The sequence below is a fragment of the Erpetoichthys calabaricus genome, chromosome 15, assembly GCF_900747795.2.
Source record: "Erpetoichthys calabaricus chromosome 15, fErpCal1.3, whole genome shotgun sequence".
Lineage (NCBI taxonomy): Eukaryota > Metazoa > Chordata > Cladistia > Polypteriformes > Polypteridae > Erpetoichthys > Erpetoichthys calabaricus.
The window spans coordinates 37,780,944-37,794,590 of record NC_041408.2 but is presented as its reverse complement, the minus strand read 5'-3'; the positions used below and the strand labels follow the sequence as shown (position 1 = coordinate 37,794,590).

The 13,647-nt window shown below is 39.5% G+C and overlaps 1 protein-coding gene across 2 annotated transcripts in view; it reads left to right on the top strand.

Annotated features, from left to right (window-relative positions):
• Positions 1 to 13,647, top strand: part of ints9 (integrator complex subunit 9) — a 315,943-nt gene that overhangs the window by 183,960 nt on the left and 118,336 nt on the right. For both annotated transcript variants that reach the window (XM_051919331.1, XM_051919332.1), the window contains exon 10: positions 4,434 to 4,614. In XM_051919331.1, coding sequence (XP_051775291.1) covers positions 4,434 to 4,614 — 181 coding nt within the window. The remainder of the gene's footprint in view (positions 1 to 4,433; positions 4,615 to 13,647) is intronic.

Genomic DNA, 13,647 nt, shown 5'->3' with positions numbered 1-13,647 from the left:
GCGTAATACAGAGACAGACAGGCAGAGATATACAAATAAACAGGGAAGGCACATGTACTGAAAGAAAAAAAAAATCAACATGTGCGTTGTTTCTGCAGCACTGAATGAGCTCACCTGGTCTAACATCACCCCTCCCCCCGATCTGACTCTCTAAGTAACAGCGCAAGTACAGACACAAATCAAGTGCATGTGTGTACTGTATAATATTAACAAAAAGAGCAGCTTACTACTGAAAACGGCAAATATAGGAGTGAGTGGGGATCGAACCAGTACTCTTGATTACACTTGGTTTGCGTCTGTACTTGCGCTGTTACTTAGAGAGCCAGATCGGGGGAGGGGTGATGTTAGAGCGGGTGAGCTCATTCAGTGCTACAGAAACAACGCACATGTTGATTTTTTTTTCTTTCAGTACATGTGCCTTCCCTGTTTGTTTGTATATCTCTGCCTGTCTGTCTCTGTATTACGCAGTGCTCTGTCTGTCTGTGTGTTATGGATCTTGAAAAAAATAAGTTATAAGGACAGTTGTTCATGTTAATTGCAGTCTCAATTGTTAAAAAAATATTTTAAAAGGAGCATCCCACATGAAAATATAACGATCTCATTAACTGACAGTGCATACCAATTTACAAATTTTATGTCCGTTTGAGGTTAAAAACAATAAAAAGAAGTAACACTTTATCCCCAGCGGAGAATTGAACTCATGTTTGTGAGGCAGAGAAAAGCTACTTGGTCTGAAAAGCAAACCTTAGCATGCTACGCCACAGAAACCGTCATATGGTGTGTGAAGCTTTTGTGGAAGTGTTTATTTGATCTTAGGAACTCGGGCTTTACACATTCTACATTTTGTAACATTTATTACTAAAATATGAAAAAGTTTCTGTTTTAGCAATGTGTTTACACAGATTACTGTAGAAACGGAACACGCATGAAATGCATGTATTCCAAATAGCGATCTATTATTTCTATTCTAAAACTCCAGCAGTTCAGTCACTCCCAGATAATCAAACAAGCCATGTGCTGAAAAACTTAGTGAACGTTCTGCGACGGTGGGGGACGGAATAGCTCGCTGCTCCTCCAAATCGGCACATTTAGAAGACAAAAGAGAGGTGAGAACGGTTTTAAGGTGGGCCGGATCTACGAGTTTTTTCGTAGACTCTGGTAATTCTAGTGTTAAAAAAACTCGTAATCCCAGTCCACATTAAATCCCTTCGCACCTCTACCATCAGCGTCTTTTGTTTTGTAAATGCAGCAAGCAGCCTGCTGTCCCATCCCCCACCTTGACGGAGCTCAGCTCGTGGGCCAAGGCTCCTTATGTGCGTGTGATGTGCCTGAGGTTGTATAGGGTAAATAATACAGTACAGTGATCCCTCGCTATATCGCGCTTCACCTTTCGCGGCTTCACTCTATCGCGGATTTTATATGTAAGCATATTTAAATATATATCGCGGATTTTTTGCTGGTTCGCGGATTTCTGAGGACAATGGGTCTTTTAATTTCTGGTATATGCTTCCTCAGTTGGTTTGCCCAGTTGATTTCATACAAGGGACGCTATTGGCAGATGGCTGAGAAGCTACCCAACTTACTTTTCTCTTTCTCTCTCTTGCGCTGACTTTCTCTGATAGGGGGTGTGAGCAGGGGGGCTGTTCGCACACCTAGACGATACGGACGCTCGTCTGAAAATGCTGAAAGATTATCTTCACGTTGCTACCTTCTGTGCAGCTGCTTAGTGAAGCAACATGCTACACGGTGCTTCGCATACTTAAAAGCTCGAAGGGCATGTATTGATTTTTGCATGTTTGTTTTTCTCTGTCTCTCTCTCTCTATCTCTCTCTGCTCCTGACGGAGGGGGTGTGAGCTGCCGCCTTCAACAGCTTTGTGCCGCGGTGCTTCGCATACTTAAAAGCCAAACAGCCCTATTGATTTGTTTGCTTTCCTCTGTCTTTATGACAGTCTCTGCTCCTGACACGCACTCCTTTGAAGAGGAAGATATGTTTGCATTCTTTTAATTGTGAGACAGAACTGTCATCTCTGTCTTGTCATGGAGCACAGTTTAAACTTTTGAAAAAGAGACAAATGTTTGTTTGCAGTGTTTGAATAACGTTCCTGTCTCTCTACAACCTCCTGTGTTTCTGCGCAAATCTGTGACCCAAGCATGACAATATAAAAATAACCATATAAACATATGGTTTCTACTTCGCGGATTTTCTTTTACATTTACATCATTTAGCAGACGCTCTTAACCAGAGCGACTTAATTTCTGGTACATGCTTCCTCAGTTGGTTTGCCCAGTTGATTTCATACAAGGGACGCTATTGGCAGATGGCTGAGAAGCTACCCAGCTTATTTTTCTCTTTCTCTTGCGCTGACTTTCTGTGATCCTGACGTAGGGGGATTGAGCAGGGGGGCTGTTCGCACACCTAGACGATACGGACGCTCGTCTAAAAATGCTGAAAGATTATCTTCACGTTGCTATCTTTTGTGCAGCTGCACGGTGCTTCGCATACTTAAAAGCTCGAAGGGCACGTATTGATTTTTGCTTGAAAAGCAAACTCTGTCTCTCTCTATCTCTCTTTGTCTGCTCCTGATGGAGGGGGTGTGAGCTGCCGCCTTCAACAGCTTTGTGCCGCGGTGCTTCGCATACTTAAGCCAAACAGCCCTATTGATTTGTTTGCCAGAGATTGTTTTCTCTATCTATGTGACATTCTGTGCTCCTGACACGCACTCCTTTGAAAAGGAAGATATGTTTGCATTCTTTTAATTGTGAGACGGAACTGTCATCTCTGTCTTGTCATGGAGCACAGTTTAAACTTTTGAAAAAGAGACAAATGTTTGTTTGCAGTGTTTGAATAACATTCCTGTCTCTCTACAACCTCCTGTGTTTCTGCGCAAATCTGTGACCCAAGCATGACAATATAAAAATAACCATATAAACATATGGTTTCTACTTCGCGGATTTTCTTATTTCGCGGGTGGCTCTGGAACGCAACCCCCGCGATGGAGGAGGGATTACCGTATCGTTATTTGGAATACATGCATTTCATTTGTGTTCCATGTCTACAAAAATCTGGGTAAGTGTAGGATGAAAGGAAATGCTGAACACATACCTAAAGCAAAAACTTCTTCCATGTTATACTAATAATGACAGGAAGTGTATAATGTGTGAAGACTTTAGTCCAAATATCAAATAAACACGTGCACTTTTATTCAAGAATATAACCAAAGAAAAAAGAGCATTCGGTTTACATCGGTTTGCCTCTCCCTCTTTGATAGAGTAGCGTTGCTGCTGCTCCAGATCAGAAGGAGGCGGTTGAGGTGATTTGGGCATGTCTTAAAGATAAGGGGTGGCTCTCCTGGAGCTGCTCTGGGCACATCTATCAAGGCAGAGAACCTGCAGCAGACTCCGGGACATGTTATCTTTTTTTTTTTGTCTTTATGTGCCTTTACAGTGAAATAAAATGGGGGGATGGAGAGAGAACTGGTTATAACATCAGTAATAAAATGTAATAGTATAACAGCTTTTATATATACAGTGAATATATAGTTATTTTTCAAGAAAATTTCTCAGAGGTTTAGGAATGAAGTCTAATTACCTACGTCTGCTCACTACTCTTAAATTTTAATCTCACACCATAATAGGTAGTTAATGGTTTTCCCATACTCCTTTTTTGTTTCTGTCTTATTTCTTAAAGTTTTGAGGGCATAGAAGCTGTGCGTCACCTAAAAGAAACTGTTTATGGTTTAAAAAAACACAAAAAACTTAAAATGCACTTGACAAAACAGCCTCAGGTTTTATGCCTGTCTTCATTCACATTACAGTATTATTTGGATTTTAGTGCTACTATGTAAAATATACAGTTAAAATAATCGGAAGAATGAAAGCAATGCCGAAGAGGTCACGTTATGAAAAGTGATTAAAGCTAAAAAGCAACTTAAGAAGTGCTTCTATGTAAAATTCAAGGATATGATGTCCACCAAGAGTACGTATCTTTTACATTCTTTGTGTTTATTCCAGCTGTTTTACTGCTCAAGCTGTACTATAGTTTCATTAGCCTTGTAAAGTACCTTGTATTGGTCCCCAGTGTTAATGCATATGTAAAATTTAAGATTGTTTGATTTTGTTTATCATGAACTGAAGGAAGACTGGAAACATGCTCTGTGATGTATTGTAGACCATATCCCATACTAGTGAATGCTTGGGAAAGTACATATAGCTGCTACGCTTTGAGTGTGTAATATTTAATATTGTTATTTAAGACTTTAGTATTTGTGTTAACGTACACAACACTGCATTAGTTGGTTTATGCACATCTTTTTATTACTGTATTGGTATGTATGTTTTAAGTGCATTATAAATAGAAAGGATTAAAAGTCTGAAAGTGCAAATAAAATTAGTTGGCTTTAATAAGTTGAATTGTTTCTTTTTTTAATAACAGCTATGACTATACGTAGTGGAGGTAATGTTCTGGTTCCCTGCTATCCATCAGGAGTCGTCTATGACCTTCTTGAATGCCTTTATCAGTTTATCGACTCTGCCAGCCTTAATTCCACTCCTTTCTACTTCATATCTCCAGTTGCAAATAGTTCTCTTGAGTTCTCACAGATATTTGCGGAATGGTAAGTGTGTACAAGCATATTATATGTTTTGTTTGTTTTTAACTATTTACTGACTTTTAATGCAGTACTCTGTGCATTTATTTGTTTTGGGTCTATGCATATTAATTTTTTTCTATCATTCTTCTTATTTCATTTTACTTAACAGCATTTACCACATTTCAGCAGTGTAATTCAAAATTGCTGATTATGGTAATGCAAATGTGGAATAAATTTATGTAGTGATAAAATGTGCCTAATGCAAGCATCACAGATTTGCATCAAGATCTAAGGTTTAAACACTTTCTAATAGCAGCCTCAGCAGTTTATTCTGACACCCACTCATTATTACGGTATTGGAGTAAATGTGAAGAAAAAATTAATTCTACATATTATTAAAAACTGCAAGGTTGAGTGTTGCAGGTTGATGAGTAATATGCCAGACCTGCTGTAAATATTAATAACCAATATATTGCATTTTTTGCTAATCTATCTGGCAGAGGACTATCTTTAAATAAAATGTTTGGATTTGCTATTGCTATTTGGTTTTGCTATATGATTTTTGCTGTGCTCTTTACACTTGACTGTAATGACTCTTTTAACCTACATTACTGTGGAAAAGTTTTTGCCTCTTTGTAATGTCTCTGTTTATGCATATTTGTCACAATGAATGGGTTCAGACTTTTAGACATGATGATGCAGTAATAATAATAATAATAATTAATAATTGCATTTATATAGCGCTTTTCTCACTACTCAAAGACTTAAGGGCCTTGCTCAAGGGCCCAACAGAGCAGAGTCCCTTTTGGCATTGACGAGATTCGAACCAGCAACCTTCTGATTGCCAGTGCAGATCCCTAGCCTCAGAGCCACCACTCCGCCTATTAGAAAAACAAAACCAAAGTGATTTCATAATATAGGTTTTACATAATTACTTTCTTTACTCAAGGAAGAAAGATATCCAAAACCACTATTTCCCATGTGAAAAAGTAATTATCCTCATAGTTTCAGTTATTTGCCGACCCGGGGAACCCCCACCTTTATCAAAGGTGTTTCTCTTTGTGAGGTTCAGTGGAGCGGTCCCTTTTCTTGAGAGCCCATAGTAAGTCCCCAATGTGTTCCCCTCTGAGCCTGGCTCTAGTCCGTAGGCCCCTTGTCCACATGCCCATTGGTCTAGGCTAGACCCCTGGGTCGAAGTGCCTCAGGTTCCCCTTACCCACACTGACTGTCTCCAAACCGGCAACTCAGGAACAGTATTCTCCCACCTGAACCCTTAAGGGTTGAAGGTCCTAATGGTGTGTCAAAGCTTCTTTCTGGTTCGTCTCCTGATTCCACAAGGAGGCCAACATCCTGCCGACTACGCCAATCTGAATATAAATAGCCTTGACACAAGAAAACAGGTTTGGGGCAGCCACCCGTTTACTTGAATCCTGGCTGCAAAAGGCAAAATAGGTTGCACAGATGTGTTTATTCTGACAAAGTTGAGTCCAAAACAGAACTGAGGTTGTCTTGCTTTTAAGGCAGGTTGGCAGAAGTGATGTCATCGGGGCCTGGAACCGGAAATGACGTCCTCAGGGCTGGAACCGGAAGTGACATTGTCGGAATCCGGCAAACTTTCCTGTGTCTGGTCTGGAGAGATAAAAGTGGAAGGTTTACTGCACCCCACCACCCCCTGGCCTGGCGTGGAATTACCTTCTTTTGGTCCTTTTAGCTGCCTCCCATGCCCACGTGTGTGACAGCTTATAATTTGATATGAGCTACTGAGGAATTTTAGCCCACTGTTCTTAGCAGAAGTGTATTAATCCATATGCAATGGTGCGTTTACAAAAGTGAACTTCTTGTTTAAGCTGCTGCCACATTTAACCTATTGGATTCACTCCTAAGGTTGTGTTGTTTCTTCTGAACCATTCAGTTGTAGAGTTATTTTTCTGTTTTTGGGGTCATTGTCCTACTGCTTCAGTTCCAGGTCACAGACAGATGACAGGGCATTCTACATAAAATATATTGTGCCATATTGCAGAGTTCATGACGCCTTCAGTGATTGCAAGTTTTCCATGTCCTAAGGCAGAAAAGCATCCTTTAACCATCACACTTTAATGCCAGTGTTTTATTGTAAGCATGTGATATTCTTATTGTCAAACCACTATATTGGGTTTAGGCCAGACATAGTGGGACCTCTGTTTGTACTTTTGAAATTTCTTTCTATAGAACATTATTCCAGAAAGTTTGAAGATCATTGGTATGTTTGTATGCAAATGCAAGATGAAGTCTGATGTTACTCTTGGAAAAGCAGAGGTTTCCTCCTTGCTGCTGTTCCATGAATCCCGTTGTTTACACTGTCTCTTTCTTACTGTGGAGCCATGAACATTGGCCTTGCCATGAGGCCTGCAGTTCTTTGGATTTTCTTCTGGGATTGTCTGTGTTTACTTGAATGAGTTATTGCTGTGTAATTTTAACAGCCTGGCATTTTTAAATGAAAACAGCTTCTGTCTACACTTGAGTTTTCACATCATTTATGAAGTATCTTCATCCACACTAAAACAATTGGAAATGCATATGATGTAGCTGTTTGCCTACATTGCACATGCGTGCACCAGTGGAAATATTCTTTAAGGGGATGGTAATGCCAATGGCCACCGATTTTACCGCAAAACTATAGCAACTGTTAAATTATTTTCCTTTTGCTCATGTATGCAGCATTCAAAGTGTACAAAACACAATTTACATTTACAGTGATCCCCTGCTATATCGCAGTTCAGCTATCGTGCCCCCACTATATCGCAGATTTATTATTGTTATTACTAGGGGGCTCTGCCCCCTGCTCGCTTCGCTCGCCCACGGCTGGGTTAGGTTTACTGTATATACAATTTAAACAGATTGTTATTTTCATGGGAATTGTTACATATGCATTTTTTTCATTCTTACTTTAAAACTTTTGTAAAAACAATATTTGTCCTTTATTTCCGGCCCCGGTTGTGGTTAAATCTGTTTCTCACGGGACTTATAACACTGCTCGCGTTGTGAAGGGATGGGTCTGAACGCACGCTAAAGAGATGCGATCAGTTCAGCTGCTGCTACCGTTCTGAAGGAGGGTAGGGTTTAGGTGAGGGCTGAACGCACATTAAGGATGATGCGTTCGGATCATCTGCTGGCGAGCTGCATGTTCTGCTTGTTGTTGTAAAAGCTGGGACCACCTGAAGTGTGTCTGCCAAAAGTATTCCAAAAACTGCTAGGTTAGATGTCCGTGAGCTTGTTTTAAATTGTTTTTAAGTAGGGCGTGACGTGCAAAAGTCACCGTCTCACAGGTTTTGCTTCCTAAGGTTGTAATGTCTAGTCTCACATGTCGTCAGAGTGTCTCTCCGAGTTGATCTGGTCTCGATCGCTTCGCTCAACCCCCCCGGAGGTGCGCTGTGCTACGCTCCTGCCACTTCGAGTCTCTCCCTCTCGCGTTGTGAAGCTGAACACTCTAAAGGGAAGCAGATGGATCAGCTACTGGCTTTGTGCTGCTTCTGCCAAGATGCATGTTCTGCTTGTCGCTCAGCGCGACGATCATTTAAAAGCCTGTACAGCAGCTGTCCTTCTGTCTCATTGCCTTGTCTTGCGTGACATTAAAATGTCGCGGGACATCAAATTGTCTTCCGAGAAGATCATATCTCGTCTCCCTGCCAAGATTTTTTTATAATAGAGAGATATGTTACTCATATCCAGAGGTTGGTAGAGTAGCCAAAAATTGTACTCAAGTAAGAGTAGCGTTACTTCAAAATAATATTACTCAAGTAGAAGTAAAAAGTAGTCATCCAAAAGATTACTCAAGTAAGAGTAAAAAAGTACTTGGTGAAAAGACTACTCAAGTACTGAGTAACTGTTTGATCATAATAAATTATTTATTTTTTAGAAATGTTGTAATAAGACAGACAAAAATATAAAATAATGTGCAAATTCTGCTATTTCCAAATAATAAAATAGAAAATGAGTAAAAATAAATAACATCTTTACAAAATAAAGATGCAAAAATAACACAAAGTTCCAAATCTCACTTTTTCACAACAAAGCTTTTGAAGCCAATACCTACAGTAGGTAACATGTATGTTTGAACAGTGCAAACTACTTACAGTGACAAGATGTACTGACTATACACTGACAGTATAATACTGCATATTCACTTGCCCTCCAAATAGCACAGCTGATAGAAAATAACATTAGAACAAGGCAGCTTGTGCATGTACAAGAAGTCTCACTTTACCTTGACTGGGCAGTCACGGATAGTTGATACAGTCACTGTATAATAGATGTAGGATGCTCTTTTTAAAAAAAATGAAAAATTGAGACTGCAATTAACATGAACAAGTGTCCTTATAACTGTTCTTATTTTTAAGTTCTGTAAGACATGCACTGTCAGACAGATCACTGAATAATGCACAGACAGAGAAGTTGCTAGATAGATAAACTGGGAAGGCACTGTATAATAGAAGATATAAAACTGTCAGGAGAAAAAAAAACAGCTAGATAGATGGATGTGAAAGGCACTATATGGCAGGTGCTGCAGAAAGGCAAGCAGGTAGTGAGTACATTCACATGTGAAAGGCACTAGATAAATGGATAGATAAGGAAGGCACTTATATAATAGACAAACAGAGAAGGCACTAGACAGATGTATTGTGTATATGTATTTTACAACTAGGAGAATTATGTCAAAAAGAAATACATTAAATCATATATCAATCGACACACGCTGCATGCAGGCAAGCGGGCAGTGAGAGTGAAGATAGATGTGAAAGACGTTAGATAGATTGTATACATTAGGCAAAAATAGTGACCACTTGGTAACAGTATTAGCTATAATCAGTGAAAGCATTAATCAACAGAAATAACCGCAATCGGCATTTTAAACTTAACGATTTACTTAAGAAAAAAAAGAAAAAACGCCACAGCAAGTCTATGAAGGCAGACACTGCAGGCAGGCAGAGTGGCGAAAAGCGCAGAACAGCACCCCCCAACCCCCGAAATGGAAGTGGTAGAAAATAGATCGCATCGGTAGTGGTTTACTACTATCATAGAGAATGAATGGGAAACAGTTTACAGAGTTTTAGGTAAAGAATACGCGGCAGCCGCCTTCCGCTGTGCATGTTTGGAATACAGCATATATAATGAAAAAAAAGTAACGATTCGAGTGTTGCCCAATGTAGCGGAGTAAGAGTAGCGTTTCTTCTTCACAAATGTACTCAAGTAAAAAGTATGGTGCAGTAAAACTACTCTTAGAAGTACAATTTTTTTAAAAAGTTACTCAAGTAAATGTAACAGAGTAAGTGTAACTCGTTACTACCCACCTCTGCTCATATCCTTAGCTCGACATCCACATATCATATGTGTTTACAAAGTGTGTTTTAATAAGTTTACATGTGTTTAAAGCATGTGGGAGGGGTATTTTAAGGCTTAAACTATAAAAAAAAAAATGTTTATTTATATGGTCTTTGTAGATCACGGATTTTCACCTATCGCTGATGGGTCTGGAATGTAACTTCCGCAATAGGCGGGGGATCACTGTATACAGGTAAGCAACACAACAAGCACCTTACAATGCATCTCTTTTATGTCTGCTATGTTGGAATATGATTTTCTTACATGAAGGGTGACCAGTGCACAATATGCACAAATATGCTCAGGGTGACCATATGCACAAACAAATCAGAATGTATATTAAGTCTGCCTTTTCAAAAGTCTACATTTTCACCCATCCACAATATAACGCTGAGACTGTTTTTACAGAAATATTCAGCTGTTTTAGCGAGAAGCAAAAATGGAGACTAATGTCTACATTTTTTTTAAATTATGCATTTTTTTTTTAAATGTAGTAATGTGGATGTGTCCTTGGTGGTGTTTTTTTTTTTTTTTTTTTTTTTTTACAATCTCGTGGTTAGGGTCAATATATGTTGAGGTTTAAATTCAACAGGGAAGGTTGCAGACAAGTCTGGCTGTGTTCAGTCAACCTATTCTAATTATCAGTTAACTTTGCTCAGCTGATCGAATGAGTAGGGAGACAATTACCTTTTCACATGGACAGTGTAGGTGTTGGAAAGCATTACTTAAATATATTAAGTTACAATTTAGAAATGGTGTTATACTGTATGTCTACTGTTAGTCTCTTTTTGTAATATTACATTTTGTCTAAGGAGCCAAAGCCATTCATTCTGAACAGATGGGAAAATGGAGGATATCAAGTAGGGGGCGAATATGTTTTCACTGCACTGTATTTAGCTGTTCATCTATCTCATCTTTTATAGCTGATTTTATTGGTTTCTCAGTTGGTGTAAGGAATTACCGTATTTTTCACTCCTTCAGACGCACCTGACCATTAGACACACCTAGGTTTAGAGGAGGAAAACAAGAAAAAACATTCTAAATGGTGTACTAATATTTTTAATAAAATATAGCAGAATAATATTTCAACCATGTAAAGTCAACAGCGATATTAAGAACCATCATCACTATCATTAATAGACTTTAAGGTTCAAGCACTCTTCTAGTTTTCTGGAAACCCCAAGAACTCCTCATCGCTAGTGTCAGAATTTATGAAGCTCGGTTGCTCATAATCACTTTGCAGGAGCACATACCTATCATCACGCGGCATAACCTGTCCAAATCCACCAGGGGACAAAGCACGTTTGGACCAATGCTCTCTGAAGTTATATCGCCAGTCTAGTCCCATCTGTATTTGGAATGCCACAAAGCCCTTCATCTCGTCTTTTGTTATGGGTTTCCACCAAGGTTATTATAGTTTTGCCTTTTTATATATATATAGTTTTTATTTCTGTATTTTTTCTGACCTTACTTGGAAATTCAGTTTAGTTCTCCTTCATCGTGTATTTTTAGTTTTAGTTTAGTTATTTTACAAAGACATTTCTATTTTATTTTTTTATATATTAATTTCAGTTTTAGTAATTATAGTATGTTTAAAGAGCTACTATGGAATTCAGTTTTTGTGTCACAATGAGACAGAACTGTAAACTTAACGGGTCTGGATATAATATGAATTTAATGTTAGTGGGAGCTTGCTACACTACACAACACACTCTTAGGCTTGAATGAGTGTGCAGACCCCACGTAGCGGTATTGAGGGAAACAAAGAAAAGCAAGCATGTAGTGTGAAGGTTAGGGGCAGTGAAACTTGAAAAGCCCACCATAAGAACAGTAAACCCATAATGAGCAGAGCAAGAGCAGGTAATAGGAGTATGGGCAGGCACAAAATGACAGAGACAGCATCTGAGATTAAGAACAATATATACAGTGCATCCGGAAAGTATTCACAGCGCATCACTTTTTCCACATTTTGTTATGTTACAGCCTTATTCCAAAATGGATTAAATTCATTTTTTTCCTCAGAATTCTACACACAGCACCCCATAATGACAACATGAAGAAAAGTTTACTTGAGATTTTTGCAAATTTATTTTAACTAAAAAAATTGAGAAAGCACATGTACATAAGTATTCACAGCCTTTGCAATGAAGCTCAGAATTGAGCTCAGGTGCATCCTGTTTCCCCTGATCATCCTTGAGATGTTTCTGCAGCTTAATTGGAGTCCACCTGTGGTAAATTCAGTTGATTGGACATGATTTGGAAAGGCACACACCTGTCTATATAAGGTCCCACAGTTGACAGTTCATGTCAGAGCACAAACCAAGCATGAAGTCAAAGGAATTGTCTGTAGACCTCCGAGACAGGATTGTCTCGAGGCACAAATCTGGGGAAGGTTACAGAAAAATTTCTGCTGCTTTGAAGGTCCCAATGAGCACAGTGGCCTCCATCATCCGTAAGTGGAAGAAGTTCGAAACCACCAGGACTCTTCCTAGAGCTGGCCAGCCATCTAAACTGAGCGATCGGGGGAGAAGGGCCTTAGTCAGGGAGGTGACCAAGAACCCGATGGTCACTCTGTCAGAGCTCCAGAGGTCCTCTGTGGAGAGAGGAGAACCTTCCAGAAAGACCACCATCTCTGCAGCAATCCACCAATCAGGCCTGTATGGTACAGTGGCCAGACAGAAGCCACTCCTTAGTAAAAGGCACATGGCAGCCTGCCTGGAGTTTGCCAAAAGGCACCTGAAGGACATCTGGTCTGATGAGACAAAGATTGAACTCTTTGGTATGAATGCCAGGCGTCATGTTTGGAGGAAACCAGGCACCGCTCATCACCAAGCCAATACCATCCCTACAGTGAAGCATGGTGGTGTCAGCATCATGCTGTGGGGATGTTTTTCAGCGGCAGGGACTGGGAGACTAGTCAGGATAAAGGGAAAGATGACTGCAGCAATGTACAGAGACATCCTGGATGAAAACCTGCTCCAGAGCGTTCTTGACCTCAGACTGGGGCGACAGTTCATCTTTCAGCAGGACAACAACCCTAAGCACACAGCCAAGATATCAAATGAGTGGCATCAGGACAACTCTGTGAATGTCCTTGAGTGGCCCAGCCAAAGAGGAATGGGCGAAACTGGCCAAGGATAGGTGTACCAAGCTTGTGGCATCATATTCAAAAAGACTTGAGGCTGTAATTGCTGCCAAAGGTGCATCGACAAAGTATTGAGCAAAGGCTGTGAATACTTATGTACATGTTTATTTCTCAGTTTTTTTATTTTTAGTAAATTTGCCAAAACCTCAAGTAAACTTTTTTCACGTTTTCATTATGGGGTGTTGTGTGTAGAATTCTGAGGGGAAAAAATGAATTTAATCCATTTTGGAATAAGGCTGTAACATAACAAAATGTGGAAAAAGTGAGGCGCTGTGAATACTTTCTGAATGCACTGTACATTATCTAAACCTGTTTATCCAGAGCAGGATCACAGGAACCTGGAGCCTAACCCAGCAGCTTTGGATGCAAGGCAGGGAAACTCCCTGGTATGCAATATGCATAATATGGCTGATATTAAGAACAAAAAGAATATATTTCAACTATCTGTTTTGAGTTAGAGACATTGAAAAAACAGATATTTTAAAGCATAATTCTGCTACTGGATTATTGTCACAATATCAGGTATTTTGAGCTGTTAATATGAACTAAAAAAG